At 46.7% G+C, this 20,819-nt stretch overlaps 1 protein-coding gene across 2 annotated transcripts in view; it reads right to left on the bottom strand.

Moving 5' to 3' along the window:
* LOC138447740 (complement C3-like) overlaps positions 1 to 20,819 on the bottom strand; it is a 2,843,165-nt gene that overhangs the window by 131,459 nt on the left and 2,690,887 nt on the right. For both annotated transcript variants that reach the window (XM_069604045.1, XM_069604046.1), the window contains exon 40: positions 375 to 516. In XM_069604045.1, coding sequence (XP_069460146.1) covers positions 375 to 516 — 142 coding nt within the window. The remainder of the gene's footprint in view (positions 1 to 374; positions 517 to 20,819) is intronic.

Raw genomic sequence — 20,819 nt, 5'->3', positions numbered from 1 at the left:
GGGGTGTGAGAGCCGCCCAAGTGTGTGAATTCACTTATTGGAAGAATCTTTATGTGGTTTATGGAGATAGTCTGTTAACTCCTTGACTAGGTGGCACCACAATTGCATCACACTTAGAGGAGATGAGCCTAAAGTGAAAGGAAGTGTTTGCTAACCAAGCACCGATAGTGGGGGTAACCCTCTATTGGGAAAGTCAGTTCCATACTCTTTAACAATTGCAGCAATTCAAACAGATTGGGATCTAAGAGAAATAATGGCACTTCTGTTTTCAGTGCTATATATTCCAGACCTCCTAAAAACCCCCAGAGGCGAATAGATGCCTCTCACTCTTCACATTCACATTTCCAGTATAGTTTTTTCTCTGACGAACATACCCTTTTTCCAGTTTCCACATATCCTTAGTGTGGCCCATGATCAGGTACTGCTTGTTTTGTTCCAGGTTTAACTCCTTTTGGCAAGCCAGGTGGGAGAAATAGAGCCTTACGGCGCCTGCAATACCAATATCCGTGTCTGTTCCTGAGGAAAGGGTCACAAAGGGTAAAAGTAAAGATTTGCCATCGAGAGACATGAGGCAAGAAGTAAATATACATTTTGTAAAAGCAAAAAAGAATGTCTCAATTTTGAAATCTGAATTTCTTAATTGATAACTGGTGATCTGCATTGTAAGTTTCTGTTTGGAATCATTCAAATGATTTCCCTTACTGTTCTATGTGCGAGTTTGATTGTTTCTCACCACCACTCCTTTAATTAGACTCAATGAAAATATTATGTTGAGTGCAATGAATAAGATTACCAATTGCAACCGATTTGTTCACTGAATAGCAATAACGCAATAGTAATGAGATAATGGACCAATGAAGAATATTTCCTTTACATAAAAATAAATAAAACTTTGCATATAACTATATTGGGTAGAAGGGAAGAAACAAGCCGGAGAAATGACTTACTAGTAATGTTCTTTCTATGGATTCTTCTCCCACAGGTTTCTCATCTTGATAGATTATCCTATCTGCATCAGTTGCCTGAAAAATGGTGACGGCTTAAAGTTGTCTCCCGACTCTCTCGTGTCTCGACCGCACCACTCCTCGATTGCAGACGTGCCATTAGTACTTAAGAAATACACTACGCCCCCCTACATAATTTCCCAAACTTTTTCATACAGGCTCAGCCTTCTAGAGAAAAATCTTGCGCATGAACGAAAGAGGACTAAAACACATCATTTATATTTGATCATCATAATTATTTTTTGGTTGAGGAACGAACGCCAATTATGCAAAATAAGTCCACAAACCAGGCCATAATCATTTTTTGTTGAATGATGTGGCGCCGGACGCAACTTCTCCCTTTTTATCTGATTCAACATAGAAAAGAAAACAAACACCAAAAAGTCCATCGCCAGTTTCCATAGAAGGGTAGGCAGGGAGGGCGATGAGGAATATGTGGAAGAACAATCCATAGAAAGAAATGTACTGGTTGTATTTTTTCCTTCAATGGATTGCATTCTCACAGATTGCTCATCTTGATATACTCTCAAAGCAGTGCCATAAGCAGCAGGAGGGAATGGAAACTAAAAACAAAAAACTCTGGAGAACTGCCCGACCAAAACAGGCATCAGCACTTCCAGCCAGGTCCAAGCTGTAGTGTTGGGCAAAAGAGTGCATTGTAGTACATGTCACAGCCTGGCATTTGTCTCTCACTGGCACCCACGTTTGAAGGTCTGATAAAGCCACCACACTTCTGGTGGAGTGTGCCCTTAACCTGTGGCACTTCCTAACCTGCTGTCTGGTAACATTATACTATGCATAATATAATCCAGAGGGCAATGGTTTATTCGCTAACTGTTTGCGCAAGCCTAGATTGAGAGAGAGCCACAAAAAGCAGATCTGCAATCTTGAAAGCGCTCGTTCTAACCTTGTAAAAAGCTTAGCAACCTCGTAGGATTAAGTTTATGTAGCCTTTCCTCCGCCATGGAAGGATTAGGTGATGGGAAAAAAACAGAAGCTCTAAACTTTCAGAAATATGAAACTCTGAAGCCACCATTGATAAGAAATTGGGTTGATATGAAACTCTGAAGCCACCATTGATAAGAAATTGGGCTGACATTCAAGGACATCTTCTCCTTAAATAAATGTACTAATGCTGGCTTAAATGAGAGCTTTGTAGCTCACTGATACGTCTAGCAGATGTGGTTGCCAACAAGAAGACAGTCTTCAGAGTAAGGAGTCTAACAAAGGCAGAATGCAAAGGTTCAAAAGGAGCCATCATCAAAAACGTCAGGACCAGATTCAAACCCCAAGCTGGACAAGGAATAGTGTAGGAGGGCATTTATTTCCGACGCCCTTCAAAAACTGGGCAACCACTGGTATGGAAAAGAAGGAACTTTGCTCCGGTGTCCTCTTGAACAGAGATAGAGCAGCCAGAAAACCCTTAACCGGCCCACTTAAAAGCCTGACTTGGCCAAGGTCAACAAAATCCATCACAGTAGAGGTTGGACATGCCAAAGCGTCTGCCCCTTTCTCCTTATAGCACAAAATGCATTTAGTAACCGAGTGGAAGGGTCTGCATGCAGTCAGCAACACCTCCAAAACCACATAATTCAGGTCCCAGTCCTTAAACGAAAGCCTCTCAAGAGCCATGCATGCAGGTTGAGAGGTCCTTGGTTTGAGTGCAACACCCTGCCTTCCGACTGGGACAAGAGGTCCGACCTCCGAGGGAGCAGGACAGGTGGGCAAATGACCAATTCCAGGAGGTATGGGTACCATGTCCTCTTCGCCCAATCGGGGGTGATTAGGTTCATATGGGCCTGGAACATACTCCACCTCGCGAGAACCCACGGGATGAGGGGTATCTGCGGGAATGACTAGTGGAGGACGAAAGTCCACTACAGTAGGGATGTTTCCCCATTGCCCCCTAAGGGGGAAATTCCCTTGAGCCATACAATCTGCATTTTGCATCGTCCTTTGTCGCAAACAAGTTCACAGCTGGGGTTCTCCACTGGGAAAATATCTCTGAAACAACCACCTGGCAAATCTCCCACTCGTGAGAGACCATGCTCTGCCTGCTTATAGTGTCTGCCAACCCATTCTACACCCTTGTCAGATGTGCTGCAGATACAGAGTTATTGTTCTCCAGCAACTGGATGGATAGCACAAAAGCTGTCAGCGACAGTCTCATCGGGGGCAGCTCCAGCAGCTTGATGTGACAGATTCCTTCTAGGACCACTCACCTGTAGGTCCCAGCAATGGGAACTTTAGACCCTCAAAAAGCAGTCTGTGTTGACCTGGACATCCAGCAATGGTGCCCCCAAAGGTTCTCCCACCAACATGTTGGCCCTGTTGTTCTGCCAGGACAGGTCATCGGCAACCGACCCCGACACCGGAGGACATCCAACATCTCGCCAGAGTACTGCAACCACTGATTCCTGAGCACCCACTGCAGACATCTCACTCAGAGTATGGCCTCTAGCACCAGAAAAATTCAGGAAGCCATGAGGCCTATCAGGTGGAGGAAGGCAGAAGCTGAAAGACTGCTGGAGTTCTGGAATAGATTAACAATATGTGCAATGCTCATGACTCTCTACTCGGGGAGAATGGCGTTCCCTGCCCGAGTATCCTGGACTGCTCTGATGAACTGAAGCTTCTGTATCAGTGTTTGCAAATTTGAGGATAGGCCCAGGTCATGCAAAAGTGACACAGTATCCTTGAGGTGCCTCAAAACCTACTCTTGGGATCAGCCTCGGATCAGCCAGTTGTCAAAGTACGGGAATGCAAAGACTCTGGGTCTCCTGGGGTGAGCTGCTACCACTGTCATCAGCTTGGTGAATGCCCTGGGTGAGGCGGTTAGGCCAAAAGGAAGCACTCTGAACTGATAATGAGTGTCACCAAATATGAACTTCAGGAACAGCCTGTGTTTGAGGTGGATTGGTATGTGGAAATAGGCAGACGGATGGTTTAATGACACAAACCAGTCCTGGGATTGCAGAGCCTGGGACATTTCTTTCAGGTTCACTATCCGGAACTTGTTAAAGGCCCTGAGGTCCAGGATGGGACCTCAGGGAATCAATAAGTAGCTAGAGTAAAAGCCTAAACCTCTTTCCTTCGCTGGCACCTCCTCCACTGTGCCCTTCAGCAGAAGAGCTAACAGTTTCTCCTGAAATCCGGTTCCAGCTGTCACAAGGGGTAAACAGTACCCTAGTTCCTCTAATTGTCCAGACCTGGGCATTGGACGTGAACTCATTCGACTTCTCCACGAACCCAGAGACTATCCATCCAACCGAAGAAGCATGATGAGAGAACTCAAAGAGGTTTCTGTGTTGACGGTGCTGCTGATGACGAGGCTATGCCCACTGGCCCTTCGGCGCACCTCTAGCCCTGCCAGGGTGCGAAAATCTCCTTTGCCCTTGTGTGCGCTGTGTCAGCTGTGCTCTCCTTGTAAAGGTGGTGTAATGTCTGAACCCCCTTCCCTTCGAGCCAAATGAGAAAGTCTGCTTGGTTAGCTGCTGGACCACCAAACCCAACGACTAGTTGCTAGCTTAGAGTCGTTACATTGTTCTAAAGACTTGTCCGCTTTAAGCCTGAACAGGTGCTCTCTGTCGAACACCAAGTCGAGGAGTTTCACCTGAACGTTTGGCCAAAAGCTTGATCCCCGAGATATAAGGTCCTGAGCAGCACCGTCGATGTTGCCTACCAATCTGTGGCGTCAAGGCCGGACTGAAGTGCCTGGCACACCATCTGCCCCTGACTATATCCAGGAAATGTCCCTGTTTGGTCCGCTGCTTCTGAAATAGTCCTTCAAAAGCACAAGAGGCATGTATTGCCTTCAACGTCATGCTCCATGTGGCAAACAATTTCTATGGGAGTGGCTGAAAACCACCTTTTCGACCGCCTTGCGGAACTGGCCGTTTAGGTGCTTGTACGGGGCTGCCTGCTGTATCTGGACGTCGTAGGACATGTTCAGTCCACTTGTGTTGTGCAGACCCTGTACCAAGTCGATTACCCTGCCTGGTCAGACATGAAATCATGCAGTTTGTCCATGTCAGTCCCAGTCCCTATTAAGGGCTCCATCCCCAAGAAAATTGGGTCCCCTTCATCGAAAATTGTCCACATGGATTTGAAGAAATCCGATCTCGGTCATGCGGCTGCACTTACAATAGAGGGATTTTGAGATGATCCCTTGGCTACCTTCATGCCCGAAGAACCTGGCATGGACAGTGCTGAAACTGCTGACAGCGTGAAGGCCAAGCCGTACCATCCATGGCCTTCTCAAAGATCTGCATCATCTATTTCTTAGACTCCTCTCATTCATCACTTGAAGCCCCCTTTGAAGGGTAGGACTTACCCCTTTCACCCGATGAGTCAGAGTCATGCCTGTGTCTGCGCTTCTTTTTTTGTGAGAGGAGTAGCAGGAAGAGTGATGGGACTCAATATGTAAGTGCATCCGCTTTTCCGATTTCTTTCAATGCCTAGTCTCCCTATCCTTGTTCGGCAGGAGGTTCCTTGATGTCTGGGCCAGAGGACTTCTAAGCCGACCTAGTGGGTGATTTTGCCAGAGCCTCCCTAGCGCCAGTTTCGCCGTACCTTCCTTCACCACCTTCCGGTTAATGGACTGACAGGAACCTCATTGCTTGGTGTTACACTCCACTCCCAGACACCGATCTTGTGTGGGTCCCTGAAGGACATTTTCAAGTTGCAGTCCCTGCAGCATTTAAATCCAGACCCTTGGACCCCGACATTCTGAAGCAATTTGGAGGGAAAAAAGGATCTGTGTTCCGAACAGTGTGCTGAGTACATGGGAAAAGGAGATGAGGTAGGGGAGCGTAGTCTGATGACAGACGTCATTACCGGAGCCGAGGAGTGTTGCGGTTGAGATAAGAGGGAGCTGAACGAAGACGTCAAGCCAACATGGGCCTCCAGCCAATTATGTGTAATGGCAGAGCAGCGTTAACTCCCATTTTTTGAGTCCATTGAATTAAATTGATTATTGTGCAGATTTACCAAGGATAGTTCTTACACTTCAAGGTCAACCTCAGAATTCAGTGGTGCGTTAAAATGAATTCCAGTACCACCAAACAGTTGGCAGGAACAGAATAACTGGCCAGAAATTACCCCACCACCATACTCCTAATGTGGCCCTATTCATGGTATTCAGTCTGAATAAAATAAAATGTGTTTGATGGAATTTCCACCTGTGATGAATTCGAAGGAGTCATCACTGATTCCCCAGCAGTAACCTACTCTCATGTGGCAAGGGGACAGCAGCCACTTCCTGATCCTGACCCTGGGGGCACCTATATGAGGGAGGATCACATGAGGGGAGACAACCTCTGGAGAAAGACCTAGGATTGCAGGATGATTCTCCTATTTGTAACACTCTAATGGCCTATTGTGATTCTTCCCCTGCTCCCTCAAAGGAAAGTGCTGATTCTCTCTCATTCCAAACTACAGACCAACTCTCTCAACACAGACTTGCACTCAAAACCTATTAGAAATATTTCTCCAATGTTTTCGTGCAAGTTAGTGAAAAGGGACTACTGTTCCCAGACACAGCTTAACACTACAACGAAGAGGAGGAGTGGAGGAATTCAGTGATGCCTGACACACTCAGACCAGACAGCAATGGAATAAATGATTCCACTACTTCTAGAGACTGCAGCTCACTGCCCTTCCAAGGAAACAAGTCAACCTGCAATGAATCAATGGAAGGCGGTTCTACATCTTTGGCCGCCCTAAATATGGTACTGCAATCTTTTATTCATTTTTATAACACTGCGGTCTATGAAGTACAACAAAATACACAGGGCCTCATTACGACCCTGGCGGAAATCGAAAAACGATGGCGGAAATGCAATACCGCCATCGAATAGCGCTCGGTGCGACTATGACCCGTCACCGCAAAGTACGATGCCATTAGCGACACCGTAGTGAACGCCAACGCTAACTGCACCAAGTACGCGCGCGCGCCATGCCAAACCGTAAATACCACCATGGCGCAAGGGTACGCGAATTCCGACCCTAGCGGACATGTACCTAACGCCATCAAGCACGGCGGAAAGTACCATTCCGCCATGGTGAGAAGTACGGCATCGCGAATCAACCGTAAACGGCCCCACTGAGTGCCTGTACACCGCTCCCTGGCCACATAGTACAACTCCCCGTAGGTGCAATGAAGTCACAATGCAACCAGTGAAATGTACAAGTCACCCATGCATGCCAACGAACAAAAGAATCTCAAGAGGGGCCAATGGGAGCTGCAGGGCACAGATGGCACGAATACAGAAGCCATTCCAATGGACATGACCTCAGTCCCCCACCAAGAAACGCACGCAAACACAGGCACCTGTGACCAGCAATATTCCGAAAATCACATCATTCCACCAGTCCACCTGGCTGACCGGCATCTGTTACACAAAACCTAATCCCCCGCCCCTGAGCATGACATCATTCAAACAGTCATATTGGCAGCCCTCATCCCTGACCTCACTGGGCTTCGTAGGCAAACGCGCCCAGCACAGTACCACGCAACTATACTCCGAAGCTGGAACCCAATGCAGATCTCCTCACAATACATCGCTCCCCAAATAGGAATATGCCACATCACTTGCAAAGAAGAACGCTACACGGCCCATATCAGAATAGAAATTTAATGCACAACAAATTCACCAAGCCCATACAGCCATTAGGCCATGAACTCCAAAACACATTTCACCATTGTGGGCTGCATCCGCAAGAAATGACCAGCTACTTCTTGTGTGACGCCCTGTTCCTTCATGGTACACAGGGCCACATTCTCGTACGAAAAGGCAACATGGAAGCGCACAGAACCGCAGGGCCGTCCCAATGGGGAGGCACTAGTCCAGCTGAAAGGCCGAAATGTTGCTCCGAGCCACTAGTACTGCGTAAGGGCATGTGGCCCATTGGCGATCGTCCCATAAGATCGTAATGCTGCTCCACTGATTAACACGAAGCAGCAGGTGTCGGGAGTAAAAGCCATCTGCAGGAGTGGCATACAGATGGCAGTGGCAAAAGGGGAGGAGATACCTGTCACCAATAGAAAAGAAAAAGAACAGAATGGCCATCAGAACTACATTCGAACAACTCACTTCAATGATCACACTAAATCCACAGCCATATGCATGCTAGCCCACTCCAAAGGATCATCACCACCCCAAAACCACTTGCGACTCATAACTATCTATATCGAGGTGTAAACACCATCACAAACGAGTGTACCTGTGCATGCGTCTGTGAAAACAGAATCCATCAGATGGGATTGGTAACGTGCATGGACACAAGTGTCTGAGGGCGCGTCGAGACAGGGAGGGCTCAACAAGGCCAGATAGACGATGGTCCCACTATGGCAGCCCTGCATCACATAGCGCAGGGGAGGCGGACAGATTCCAAGAAGCCCTGTACATGGCAAACACTGTATCAAATCATCTGTCCATGCATCCATTCATCATTCCCTCATCCCGGTATAAAAACGCCTGAATATTTACTCACATAACATTAGAAATATCCATTGAGTCTGTGCGTTATGCAGCCTGCAAAATCCACTGTGCCCCAGCCCGTAATTCCAGTGTTGTGAAGTAACATGTATTTGGGAACGTCCGGCCTCATCGTCCACTTCGCTATTGCGCATCCCAAACTATTCATATCAATCATTGCATCCTCGCCATGGCCCCTGTCCCAAGGACATTGAACAATAGAACGTTATATTTGCAGTCAGACCTGTGGGCATCTCCTCGCCGCTAGCTGATAACCGAAAGCGCCGCCCTTCGAATTCCTCATTTGCAACATCACGTCGAAAAGGCATCTGTGGCCGCTTGAAATCACAAATTAATCCATCTAGTGCGGCTGTGTGTGAAAATGGCAACTGCCTTCACTCACAAATGGGACGCCCCGCCCGTCGTTGCAACTCGGTACAGTGATGCATGAGGGTCCACCGTTACTCGAGTACTACGTTCCACTGACCCTTCACAAGTCTGTTCGCGACTGCAAAGATTGTATGTGAAACAATGGGACCATAGCCGAATGAACATATCAACCAATGTTACACGGCCATCGGGTACAAATACATGATTGTAATAGCAAGATGCCATTCCTCGAATTGCAGCGTTGTGTGCGGGACGTGCTCGGCCAAAGGGGAGAGCAGCTTGCACAGGTGGAATGAATCACCACAGGTGGAGGCCATACAGCCTGAAAACACATAAATTGCACACCCAGTCTCCTCCCACAACCACACCCACTCCGAAATGCTACCGGCAGGACTCGCAATGTTGGCCCTGGGGGACCTGATAGCACTGCAAGTACTCCAACTCCAAGAAGAAGACGAACACCAACTACAACCGGCCGCACGGAGGAGACGCAGGAGGAGGAGGAGGGCAAGGCAGGGCCAGCAAGGGCCGCCAGCACAGCCACTACCACCACGCAGGCAGCCCGCAATCCCACGCCTCCGAGCACATCCGTTCAACCTCACTGATGAGCAGATCCACACCCTCTACCGTTTGGACCGGGACACCATAGCCGCCATTGTGGACATGACACAGGCTGACCTTGTCAGCATGATAGATAGCCCAACCGCCATCCCACCCCTACTGAAGGTGGTGTCTGTACTCCACTTCCTGGCCACAGGCACCTACCAGCACACAGTCGGACAGTTGCATGGCATTTCTCAGCCACTGTTCTCACGGACACTATTGCAAGTGCTCGATGCCCTCCTGCAGCACGCAGACGACTACATCTCTCTACCACGCTCGGAGCAGGAAATTACCAACACAAAAGTGGGATTCCATGCACTTGGCGGCATACCGGGTTGCCTTGGTGCCATCGACTGCACCCATGTGGAATTGGTCGTCCCACATGCCATGGAGGCCCAGTACCGCAACCGAAAACAATTTCATTCTCTGAATGTACAAATGGTGTGTGACTCCAACAGGATCATTACACATTGTTGTGCCCGATTCCCTGGATCAACCCATGATTCTATGGTCTTGAGGAACTCAACAATACCACGCTACATGGAGCGACACGCAGGGTACAGATCCTGGCTACTCGGTGAGTCTCATTTCATGCATGATGATGTGGGGTATGTGATGCGGCAATGACCTGGCAGGAAGGGGGGGGTGCGTACGTAGCAATGGCATTCCACATAATTCGTTTATCGTCCACATACAGGTGATGCCGGATATCCACTGAAGAGATGGCTCCTCACACCAGTCCGGAACCCACGGGACCAGCATGAGGAGGACTACAACCATGCCCACTCACGTACCCGTGTAGTCATTGAACAGGCATTCGGCCTACTGAAGACTCGTTTCCGGTGCCTCAGCAGGTCTGGCGGGGCACTCCTGTACCGCCATGAGAAGGTTGCAAAGATGGTGATGGCATGTGTCATGCTACACAACATGTGCGTACGTAGAAATGTGCCCATGCCCCCTGACGCAGAACTGCAAGCACCTGATGATGGTCATGATGAGGGTGGGGATGTGGCAGCACCTCAAGGAGTCCGCGAGGCACAGGAGGGCCGTGACATTCGTCAGCATCTCATTGATGCATGCTTCTAGCACTCACGCCTGGTGGCTGATACATGGACACGGGACTCGTGGCACTGTGTGTGTCTGGTACATGCACAATATGGACTGTACGCCTATGATGGCCTAGTACACAAAGATCATTGTCCACACATCTCATTGGTTGATCGTGCATTGTTTATGGCATATGTGATATCATGTTGAACACCCTATCGACCCGCCACCCAAGTGAGCTCAACACACCCCCTCCACCCTCCTACCTCCCCCCCGAACACCAGTGTCCAAAGATGCTCGTTGTCAGTGGGCAGTCGCTATTGCAAGCCCCCTCTGCGGGTATCAGGGGCACCCCTGCCTGTGGAGCGCAGGTTCCTCCCAGATCTACGTTGGGGGCTGCCCTGGACGGAACTTGCAACGGATGATGTCTCTGCCTGCTCACGTCCATGCATGTCCCTAAGGGTTTGTGAGAGCTCAGTGAGCACACGGCGCACTGCGGCAAGTTCGGCACATACGTCTTTGGACGTCGCATGCAGTTCCCCCCTCAGGCTCTCGGTGCTTCTCTCCATTTCTACTCTCAGGCTCTCGGTGCTACTCTCCATTTGTGCCCTTAGTGTCTCTGTACTTCTCTCCATTTCTGCCCTAAGTGTCTCAGTTGATGTTTCTATGTCTGCCTTAGTGCCCCCACATTCATCGGCATGGTCCTTGAGGAGCGTGGCCAGTTGCTGCTGTTGCACGATTAACTGGTCGAGGGACTGTTGCCTCTGCTGGGCCATGGCCATTTGCGGTGGTGTCACAGAGTGGCTGTTCGCCTCATGTTGCCTTGCCACAGGGCTTGTGGGGGATGGCCAGTCGTCGTCTTGTGGGTGCCCCTGCGTGGTATCCTCATGGTGTACGGGATGGAACAGACAGGGGGATTGGGACAGGTCATGGATGGATCTGAATTCGACATCCTCGTCTTCTGTGTCGGAGCATGCTGCCATTAATGGGGTGTCACCTATGGTGCTGCTGCCACCAGAGGCAGTGCCTTCTGTGGCATCCATTGGGGGGACCTGTGGTGCTGCTGTTGTGGGCATGCTGGCTGCTGGGGTGCCTGTTGATGTTCCCTCCTCTGTGCTGCCACTTGATTTGTGCTGCTGCCGTGTCTTGATGCGTGCAGCTGAGGTGGAGGGTCTTTGGCCGTTGGTCTTGGCCCTCTTTGCAGGTGTGCTGGTAGGGGTGTCCTGAAGCTCGTCGTTTGGATCGGACCCTGTGGTGGAGTAAAGGAGGGCGAGCGTTATTAATGGGTCTGTGGGAATTGGAATGGCAATGTATCACATGCATTGGGGTGGTACCTGAGGGTGATTTGGGTCGGGGCCTTGGAGGTGCTTTCATGTGGAGTGAGGGTGCAGTTGTTTGGCAGCCTGCAGTTAGGGTGTGCCTGCTGCACGTGTAGAGGGTGTTTTTAGGATTTTTAATTATTTATGTATTTATTGTGAGTTTTAAAGTGCGCTATCAGGCCAATGTGTGTGGACGTTCTCCTGGCCATGTGTTGCTGTTGCGCTATGTGGACACATGTGATTCACATGATTGGACATTGTGGATTTGGCATGGTTTTATTTGGGCCACCTACCGGATTCTCCGGATGTCTGCACTCCTTTCTCCATCCCTCCGACTCCCTCTATGCTCTCCATTCCAATGGTGGAGGCACAGATTTCTTCCCAGGGGGTCAACTTGATGGGTGATTCCGATCCTCCCCCGGTGGCTGTGGCAATGTTGCGGTTGGCAGAAAGTATGCTACGGACGCGTATCCGCAGGTCGTCCCATCGCTTTCTGCATTGCTGTGGGTTGCGGGGTGCGGTCCCCACCGCACTTACCCGCTGTGCCACCAGGGCCCATATGGCCTTCTTGTTCGCAAGTGCCGTCCTGGTCATTTGCGTGGAGAAGACGGCGGCGGCATTCTCCTGGAGGGTCTCTGTAAGCACGGTGAGTTCCTCACGGGAGAAGTGGACCTGCCGCTTGCGGTCGCACGCTTTCTTCGCTACTTTTCCCATTTTTCTTGGTTTCACTAGGGTGGATGACGGGTTGGGATGTGTCTCAGGGTAGTGTTTTTAGTGGTTGTGTGGATTTTGTGGTTTTATAGGTGTACGGCGTGTTGTTTCCCGTTCCGGGCCCATGTTTTTACTTCCGTTTCCGTATATTTGCGGTCACCGTACTTTCCGGTTGGCGCTCACTGCGGTGTCCGCTAAGATGGGTGGCGGTATTGCACCTAGGGCGCCGTACGGCGGCGGTGTGGGCCGTTTTGGGGTCATTTCCGCCATCGCGGACTTTGCACTTCCGCCATGCCGTGGTGCTCGTGCCCGATGGGTCGGAATGGGCCGCACTTTGCTCCATCGTGCAATGGCGGAAACGCTATTTACGCTGTGGCGGTCCGGTCAGTCACTTTCCGCCAGGGTCGTAATGAGGGCCACAGTCTTTAAACAAGATAAAGTCACTCTTAACCAAGGAACCACACTTACGTGCATCGATCCAGAATGAGAGGACTGCCAATTCCGACGCAGACAATAGACAAAGACAGCACTGAGTTCGCTGATAAGGAAAAAGGTGCGAGTGTCATTAAAGATAGAAACTCTAATGTGATTTTTATGTCAACAAAATCCCTGAGCAAATAAAGACAACCTGATATCCAATCTAAGGAGGAAGTGAACAAAAATGCAACACAAACAAAATCTAAAAACATGAAAGGAGGGCACAAAACATCCAACAAGGGGTCCCGCAAGATCCTGCGCAATATCTTGTTTGCAGGAAGAAATGCCAATCAAACGAAACGTAGCAATACTAATCAAAGAGACATCATCTGTATCAGCGGTGAGAACCAAAGCACTGATGACAAGAGTGTCAAAAAGGGGGACAGCTCCAAAGCAGTATCATCAAGGCCCAATCTGCCATGACTGCACACATTTGTCCAAAACCATGTAACACCGCAGACAGCGAGAAAAGAAATAGGCAACAATCCCAAACGAGCGAGAACTCTGCAAATAGAGGACCTGTCTAATCTATAGGCAACATCGATCAAAACATCCCAGTGAAAAGAAGTAGATTGCTAGCTCTGCTTACCACAGTTCAACAAATGAGTTCAATTTCATTAGCAGACATAAAATATGTCCACATGTTTGATTATGAATATTTTGGGAAATGTGCAGTACATTTCCACTCACAAATGGTGGAAAAACGTATAATTGACCAACAGGAAGTAATTCTACTCCAAGGCGTTGAATGCTATTATGCACGACAAGCTGAGAATAGAGGCTCAGACCAAGTTAAACCAAGGAACAAAGAACAAAGAAACATGCCACTATGACTTGGACAGTAAGCGAGACGCATCCTGAAATCATGAGGCATCGAATTGGGGTTGGCTTTCTTCAGTCTTCCCTGCCACAGTCTGAAGCAGATACATGGAGGGTTCCTTCCCTGGATATTTGACTGTATTACTAACAATTTGGTAATACATATTACAGTTTTTGTCATGCAGAATACACTAGAGATCGGTTAGAGTGTATCATGTACAATATTTGTTGGTTTAAGAAGCATAGGCACACACAGGTTTAACAAAAAAGGTTTGACCAGTCTTTATTAGTGGTCTTTAGGCTGTTTGTAGGTTAGAGACCAAGTATTGTAGATGGTATAAGCAGCAGCAATACAATGGTATAAAGTGCTATTAGTGAGCAAATCCTTCACCTCCAGTGACTTGTGATGTACAGTAGTTACAACATTTATCAGTCACATTTAAGCAATCTATTTCAGTGCATAGTTGCAGAAGCCGGGCACAGAAAGGGTGGCCTAATCAAAGGTCAACGTCCCGTGTATCTGAAAAACCCATAGTTTTTCCCAAGACAGGGCTGTCCCTTCTGTTTCTACATTTTTTTAATACATGGCACATCTCAAGTTGTAATTCTCGAGGACACTAATGCAATGTGGGAAAAATCTAACCTAATTCTCTTGCAGGATACCTGGTTGAGATCAACACCAGTGTGGGACGGTTTTACTATTGTTTCCAAATTTGCAAAAAAGGTCTTAGAGGTAGGCCCACGGGTGGGCTCGTAACTGCTGTAAAAGTATCACTGGGACTAAGCGTAATTGAAATGGTAACCAACTCCGACGCCATATTGACACGAAGATCACAGACACAAGAAAAATTCCCAGTGTTCCTCTGGCCCTTGTGGTCAATGTGTATTTTTTTTTTTATTTATTTTGTATTTGTGTATGTTCAAAAGAGAACTTTACAAAAGAAGTTGAAAGTTGAAAATCACAGTAACTACACTGGATGGGACCCTCAGCCTGTTAGCCTAATCATGGTGTGTTCTAGTATTTTTGTGGTTGCTGAAAGCCAGGTAGTTCGGTCTCCTCCGATCAGTCTTGACCACCATGTTTCTTCGTCCCAGCCACAATCGTCCACGATTAGATGGTTTAGATAGGCCGATCTCAAGTCTGAAGTTTTCGAGCATGACAAGAGTAGATGTCTGATTGATTCGGTCTTGGACTTGCACAAGCGGCACATACTTGAGTCTGATAGGCCTCTAATATTGCGAAATGTGTATTGCAATCCAATGAGAGCCTCTCTGGAGGACATTCTGAATGAGAGTGAAAACAACTTGGTTGCTTGGTCAACTGAAAATCCACAAATAGGTACAAAAAGATCATAAAACAACAATACACAACCATACAGTAAATGGTGTAAACTACACAAAATACAAAAATATATTGAGAATAACCAGGAATTACTGTTTAATATAATACACAAGCTATTTGGTAGGTACTGAACAACAAAAACAAGTTAGAGGTAGTCCGATATATCCGCTAACGTCAGCGAAGTGGAATGGGTTGAGAATTATTTTGAGCAAATATAATGCCGACACCAACAGCACGCAAGTTGCGTACGGATCCAGTTCCCAATCCACACCTCTTGCCGAAATGATAATTGGCAAGCTAAAGAACAGGTGGCACAGATGGAGTAGTGAATGGTATACTCAAGGACAATTCTGTCCTTTGGGCAGACATTCTGTTCCACTTGTTTACGCATGTTATGCAAAATTACATCTGCCCCACTTCTTGGTCAGAATCTATACTCGTCCCAATTTTCAAAAAAGCGAACAGAGCAGAGCCATCTTGCTATATACCGATCTCTATGCTCGATACCTCCCCAAAAGTCTTTGCTAATTTAGTATTAAAGGATTTAACGTCATGGGAGAACACAATTCATCTACTTAGCCCATTGCACACTGGGTACAGAAAGGGTGTTGGTACCACAATGAGCGACCTAGCTCTAAAGGCTTGCTTTTCTGATGTTGTACGTCTTGAGGCCTTCAGGCGTTTGGCACGTTAGAATAATTTAAATATACAAATAAATAAATGTTGGGTCTTACTCTGGGCGTACTGGGTGTCCGTTTAAGTAGCAGGGATCGATTTATCCTCAGTGTTTGACAATGTTGACATCTCTAGGCTGGGGTCTAATTTGTTGAAATGGGTTATAGATACTTCTTTGCTTCTTTGCTACCAATGATCCAACTGTTGTACTCTGCATCCACTGCCTGTTGGACCCCACTCTATTCAACTTCTATCTGGCTGACATGTGGGAAGCCATTAAGGAATGGGAGGGGTTTGTGCCCATGTCGTTGGGACTGACACTTAGGTGCATCGTTTTTAATGACGATATCTTGTTAATGGATTATACCCTGGCCGATCTCCAACGGCAAATTGACGGGGTTGACAAATATCTGAAAGAAAACTCCTGCAAATAAACACGGCTAAATCTTATGTAATGGTCAGCAGTACTAAGAAGTGCAGGGAGTACTAGTGGAAATTGAACAACACAACAATACAGCGAGTCGATTCAATCCCTTATCTAGGATACACGATTGCAGTTAAGAAACAGAGTGAAAAGGAAAAGTCCAGAATTGAAGAAAGGAATTCATCATTCGTGTCACTGTTGAAGATGATAAAAAGCACATTGGTACCGCTAATAGAATTCTATAAAGGGAAAGTTTTGCCTATCTTCCTCTACAGGTGTGAACTGATGAACATCTCAGACAGAAAGTTCTTCTATATACTGGAGAGCAAAATCCTGAATCAAGTGGTGGGGCTTCCAGTTTCAGTTCCGATCAGTGTAATTAGGCCTGAATTGGGTCTAATGTCCTGGGTGGCCCAGTACATTAGTAGGAGTCTATCCTTAATTTACACTTTGGAAAGAGCAAGTCAGAACTCTTTTGGGTTCTACCTAAACGCCTTGCTATTGCAAAATATTAATCAATTTTTAAAAAACTAAAAACAAGATGCAACAATTTTACCACCATGATGGATTTGGACAGAAATAGTGTTCAAGAATAAAATCAAGAGATGGGACAGGTCAGCTAACCTGTTGGAAACTGAGCCTCTTAAATCTGTATGCGGGTAAGGAACTTGTATACCTTGTATACCTACCCCCAATTAATTTAGGAACTTATTTGGGCAAACTTCCAAGTTATATCGTGATTGGTATTTGAAATTTCTGCAGAACTGTCTCCTTACTCTAGAGGTTTTGGGCCCCAAGGTTGGAGTCACATGTGAACTGCAAACATGCACGAATCAAACCCTACCCAGGTATGTGGCTCAGTGGACTAATGCATCCACTACAGGGACCTGTGTTTGACCTCATGGTCACAGGTTCGAAGCCTGGCAGGTCCACTTAGCCCTTCATCCTTCGGAGGTCGATAAAATGAGTACCATTAAGTTGGGTAACAATAAACATCTGTTATTAGCACCAAGATGCCCCTCCAGGGGTGAACGTGTGTTTTACAAATATGCCCGTTATGTTAAACTCTAGTGAGTCTTTAGCTCAACTACTGATGTTGTGCCGCGCATTTATGAACCACAGGGTACGCCATTTTGAATGGTTCATTCACTCAACATTTGCAGTCCTGACCAATGATCTATGGCACAGGTTTATGACCACCTTCCAACTGTCATTTTTGATACCCCTTGTAAAAATGCTATTTGACATCTTTGCTGAAATCAACAAAGTCACAGAGCAAGGTATCCTTGATTTAACAAAGGATGTAATTTTTATCGGTTGAACAAGAACACGTATTCTACGAGTATCAATATAGTGCTCTGACAGGAAGTTATTTTCCTTATTTTGTTCTTCTGTTTTTTGCCATCTTCCGCTTTCCTTAAATTTGTTTATCCTTCGTTCATTTATTTTTGCTGTTTTTTTCTCTTTTTGCTGCTAAATTGGTGTATAAGTTATTAAAATAGTATGATTGTAAGTGTAAACAATTCTATATGTTTTTACAAGATTTATGAAATGTTTGTTTGTACACATTTTATGTGTGTAAATGTACCATGTGTACAAAGAACACACAAAAAGAATTAAAACCGTTTATTAAATCTGAAAGAGATAAAGTGAAAGTGTATCTGCTAAAGAAGGGAACTTTTGAAGTTTGCCCATGTATACGAAATATACATATACGATTCAGTAACAAATCAGTATATAATGGACAAAGTGAACAAGCCAACAAGACTAAGGTGGTGAATTACCAAGAGTGGAAGTGTGAGTAAAACACCAACGAGGTAATATGCCACGGACAGAATACATTAGCCAAAAGGGCTAATGTGGTGAATTATCAAAAGTGGAGGTGCAGACAAAGGCAATTACAAGTGTGTAAATACATGAAGCCCTGGCAGGAGAGTATACCAGGCAATTACACGTGTATAAATACAAAAAGCCCTGGCATGAAAACGTACCAGGCAATTAAAAGTGGATGATTATGTATACAAGAGGCCCTGGTAGAAAAGTACACCAGGCAGTCACAAGAAAGACATTAAAGCTAAAGAAATCCTGAAAAGAAATACCAGGATCAGAATTGTGTTTCCAGGGATAAATAGGTTGTGAGGAAAAATATCAGCACTAGGAAAAGGGCTGTATTAAACAGAAGATAAGAGAACAGAGAAACACTGGCAGGGGAATACCCGAGGTATGCTGGCCAAATATAGTTGTGTATGATTTTGGTATTGATCAAGAGAAAAGACACAAACTGTTGTTTGTAAGAAAACCTGAAGAAGGATCCAGGGCAAGGGAGACACCCTCTGAAGTAAGGAGCAGTATCCTTGAGAGACTTTTTGTTGGAGCACTGAAGGCGATAGACATTATACTTTACACTTTAAAATTAATTTCCTTAGAATGTGAGGGTCAGAATAGTACTTCAGAAGTAGTCAGAAGGAGAAGGCCCGGCTGTGGAACCTGTCTGACGAGCCGAGCTGTGGAAACTACCTCGCGGGAAAGCAGCGAAGTGCCGCTACCTTTGACACGCTGGGGCCCCGTATTGTTTGGGAAGCGTGGGAGACGCAACTTTGAAACATCCGTAGCCAGCCTTTCCCTGCCTTGCCCTGTTTGTCTGCTGCCGCCTACTACACACAGGCTCGAGTGCTGCCGTATCCTGAGAAAGTTATTAACCTCTAACCAGGTAATTGGCAGCTGACAACTGCTGGCTGGCAGATCGGGGGTTTAGTAGGTAGCCTGGCCCACGAAGAGGCGGTAATACAAAGGACTGCAATATAAAAAGAGGGTAGGAGGTTCTTCCTTCCTGTCTACCTCTATTTTGAAATTGCTGTAATACCTCCATTGCTTCCATTTGCCCCATTAGGTAGCAGAGTACTGATTAACTTTGAATGAGCGCTCATTATATGTCGGCATCGGAAACGGCCTCTGTGTAGTACAACAGTAATCAGTCGTACGGCAGCCACCTGAGGTGTGGCTTGATGCTAGGTCCTCTCGTTTCATTTCCGGGCCTGAACGCGGATCGCGGACACTAATTGAGCAGCGCTCCAGCTCCAGCGCGCTCGGCTACGGGATACGGGAAGCCATATGGTTTCTGTGGGCGAACTGGAACAGTAGTTGCAACACCTACGCCCTCTTCCCACGCGTACAGGGGGCGACACCGCGGGATTGGAAGAGGATACCAGCGTTCCTATAAAACACTAAGATATAATTAGACGCTGAATCCGGATGATTGGGGACAATATTTGTTGAATTAAATTATTGCCTCTCTTCTCCCGAAATTTGTCTCAACTTTATCTATTGATCTTACTTAGTGACTATACCCTTGAACTGATGGCACCCTCTAAAAAACCTTCTATTTCCAAATACAATCTAAGGGAAAAGAAAGAGGAGGCAGCCTTGGGACCTATAATGGAATAAAATAAAAGTAAGAGAAATAAAGTCAAGAAGGGAATCCCTGTTGATCAAGGAAAGATCACAGGTTTTTTCCCTTTAAATGCGCCAGTCGATATTAATTCCACTGCCCTGGAGACACCTATGGAACCAGTGGTCAACATCTCTAATTTGGGCAGTTCACTCAACTTTGAAGACATCGACAATAACTCTCTTTTAAATTTGTGTCTGAATATCAAGAGAGCCATGACTCCCCAGACAATAACCCCTCTGGAAAATGAGAACCTCTCAAAGCCTGAGAGCTTAGTTAAAGAAGATGGCAAACTGCCGCCTCATGATGGGTCATCGGTGAGATTATCAGCCTCACCTAATCTAGTTATAGACACATCATTGGTAACTGGCACAGAGAAAACCAACAGTAATTTCCTATTAGTACCAGAAATTGCTGAACTACAGGCATCGGTGGCATCGTTACAGTTTGCATTAAAAATATTGCTGCGGATGTCTGGGCGAATACAGATGCTTTGTTCAGTGACCAAGAGCACAGACAGAACCTGGCTGAGGAGGCGGAAAATAACTTAACTGAAGCCATCTCAATAGCAAATGAACTGCATGAGCCACAAACCATTGCCCCAAGCATAGAAACATCCGAACAACCAGAGATATTGCCAGAGACACTGCCTCCACGCAAGCAGCGTAAACAACGCAAGAGGGATAAGCTAGCATCCTGCGGAGCTAGAACCAGTAGTCAGGGGGCGTCACCTCCGGAGATGGGGAAGCCCATTCATCGCTCTAAAAAAGCAAAAAAAAGAGCTGCTCAGGCAAAGAAACGGAAAGATCTAGGCAATGGCCGTCTAACGAGCTGGTTGATTGCTGGGGATACAGAAGCCCCGGACGGGTTAGACGAACTTGAAAATACAACAAACGAGTCTATATTTGAGGACGACATCGTTCCAATAAATACTCCAAAACAGCTAGCACACATGGAAGTCCTCACTGCTCTGTATTTTCAACATCAAATTCTATAAAAGAAAATGATACCGTTTGGGGCAACCGTACCTGTACTATAAAAAATTTGTATCAATCTGATAAAGGTACCTGGCTCTCTCGCTC

Source organism: Ambystoma mexicanum, chromosome 3q (genome assembly GCF_040938575.1).
Source record: "Ambystoma mexicanum isolate Mex_15411 chromosome 3q, UKY_AmexF1_1, whole genome shotgun sequence".
Classification (NCBI taxonomy): Eukaryota; Metazoa; Chordata; class Amphibia; order Caudata; family Ambystomatidae; genus Ambystoma; species Ambystoma mexicanum.
Note: the sequence above shows the minus strand (reverse complement) of the source record. Positions and strands in the feature narration are given on the sequence as shown.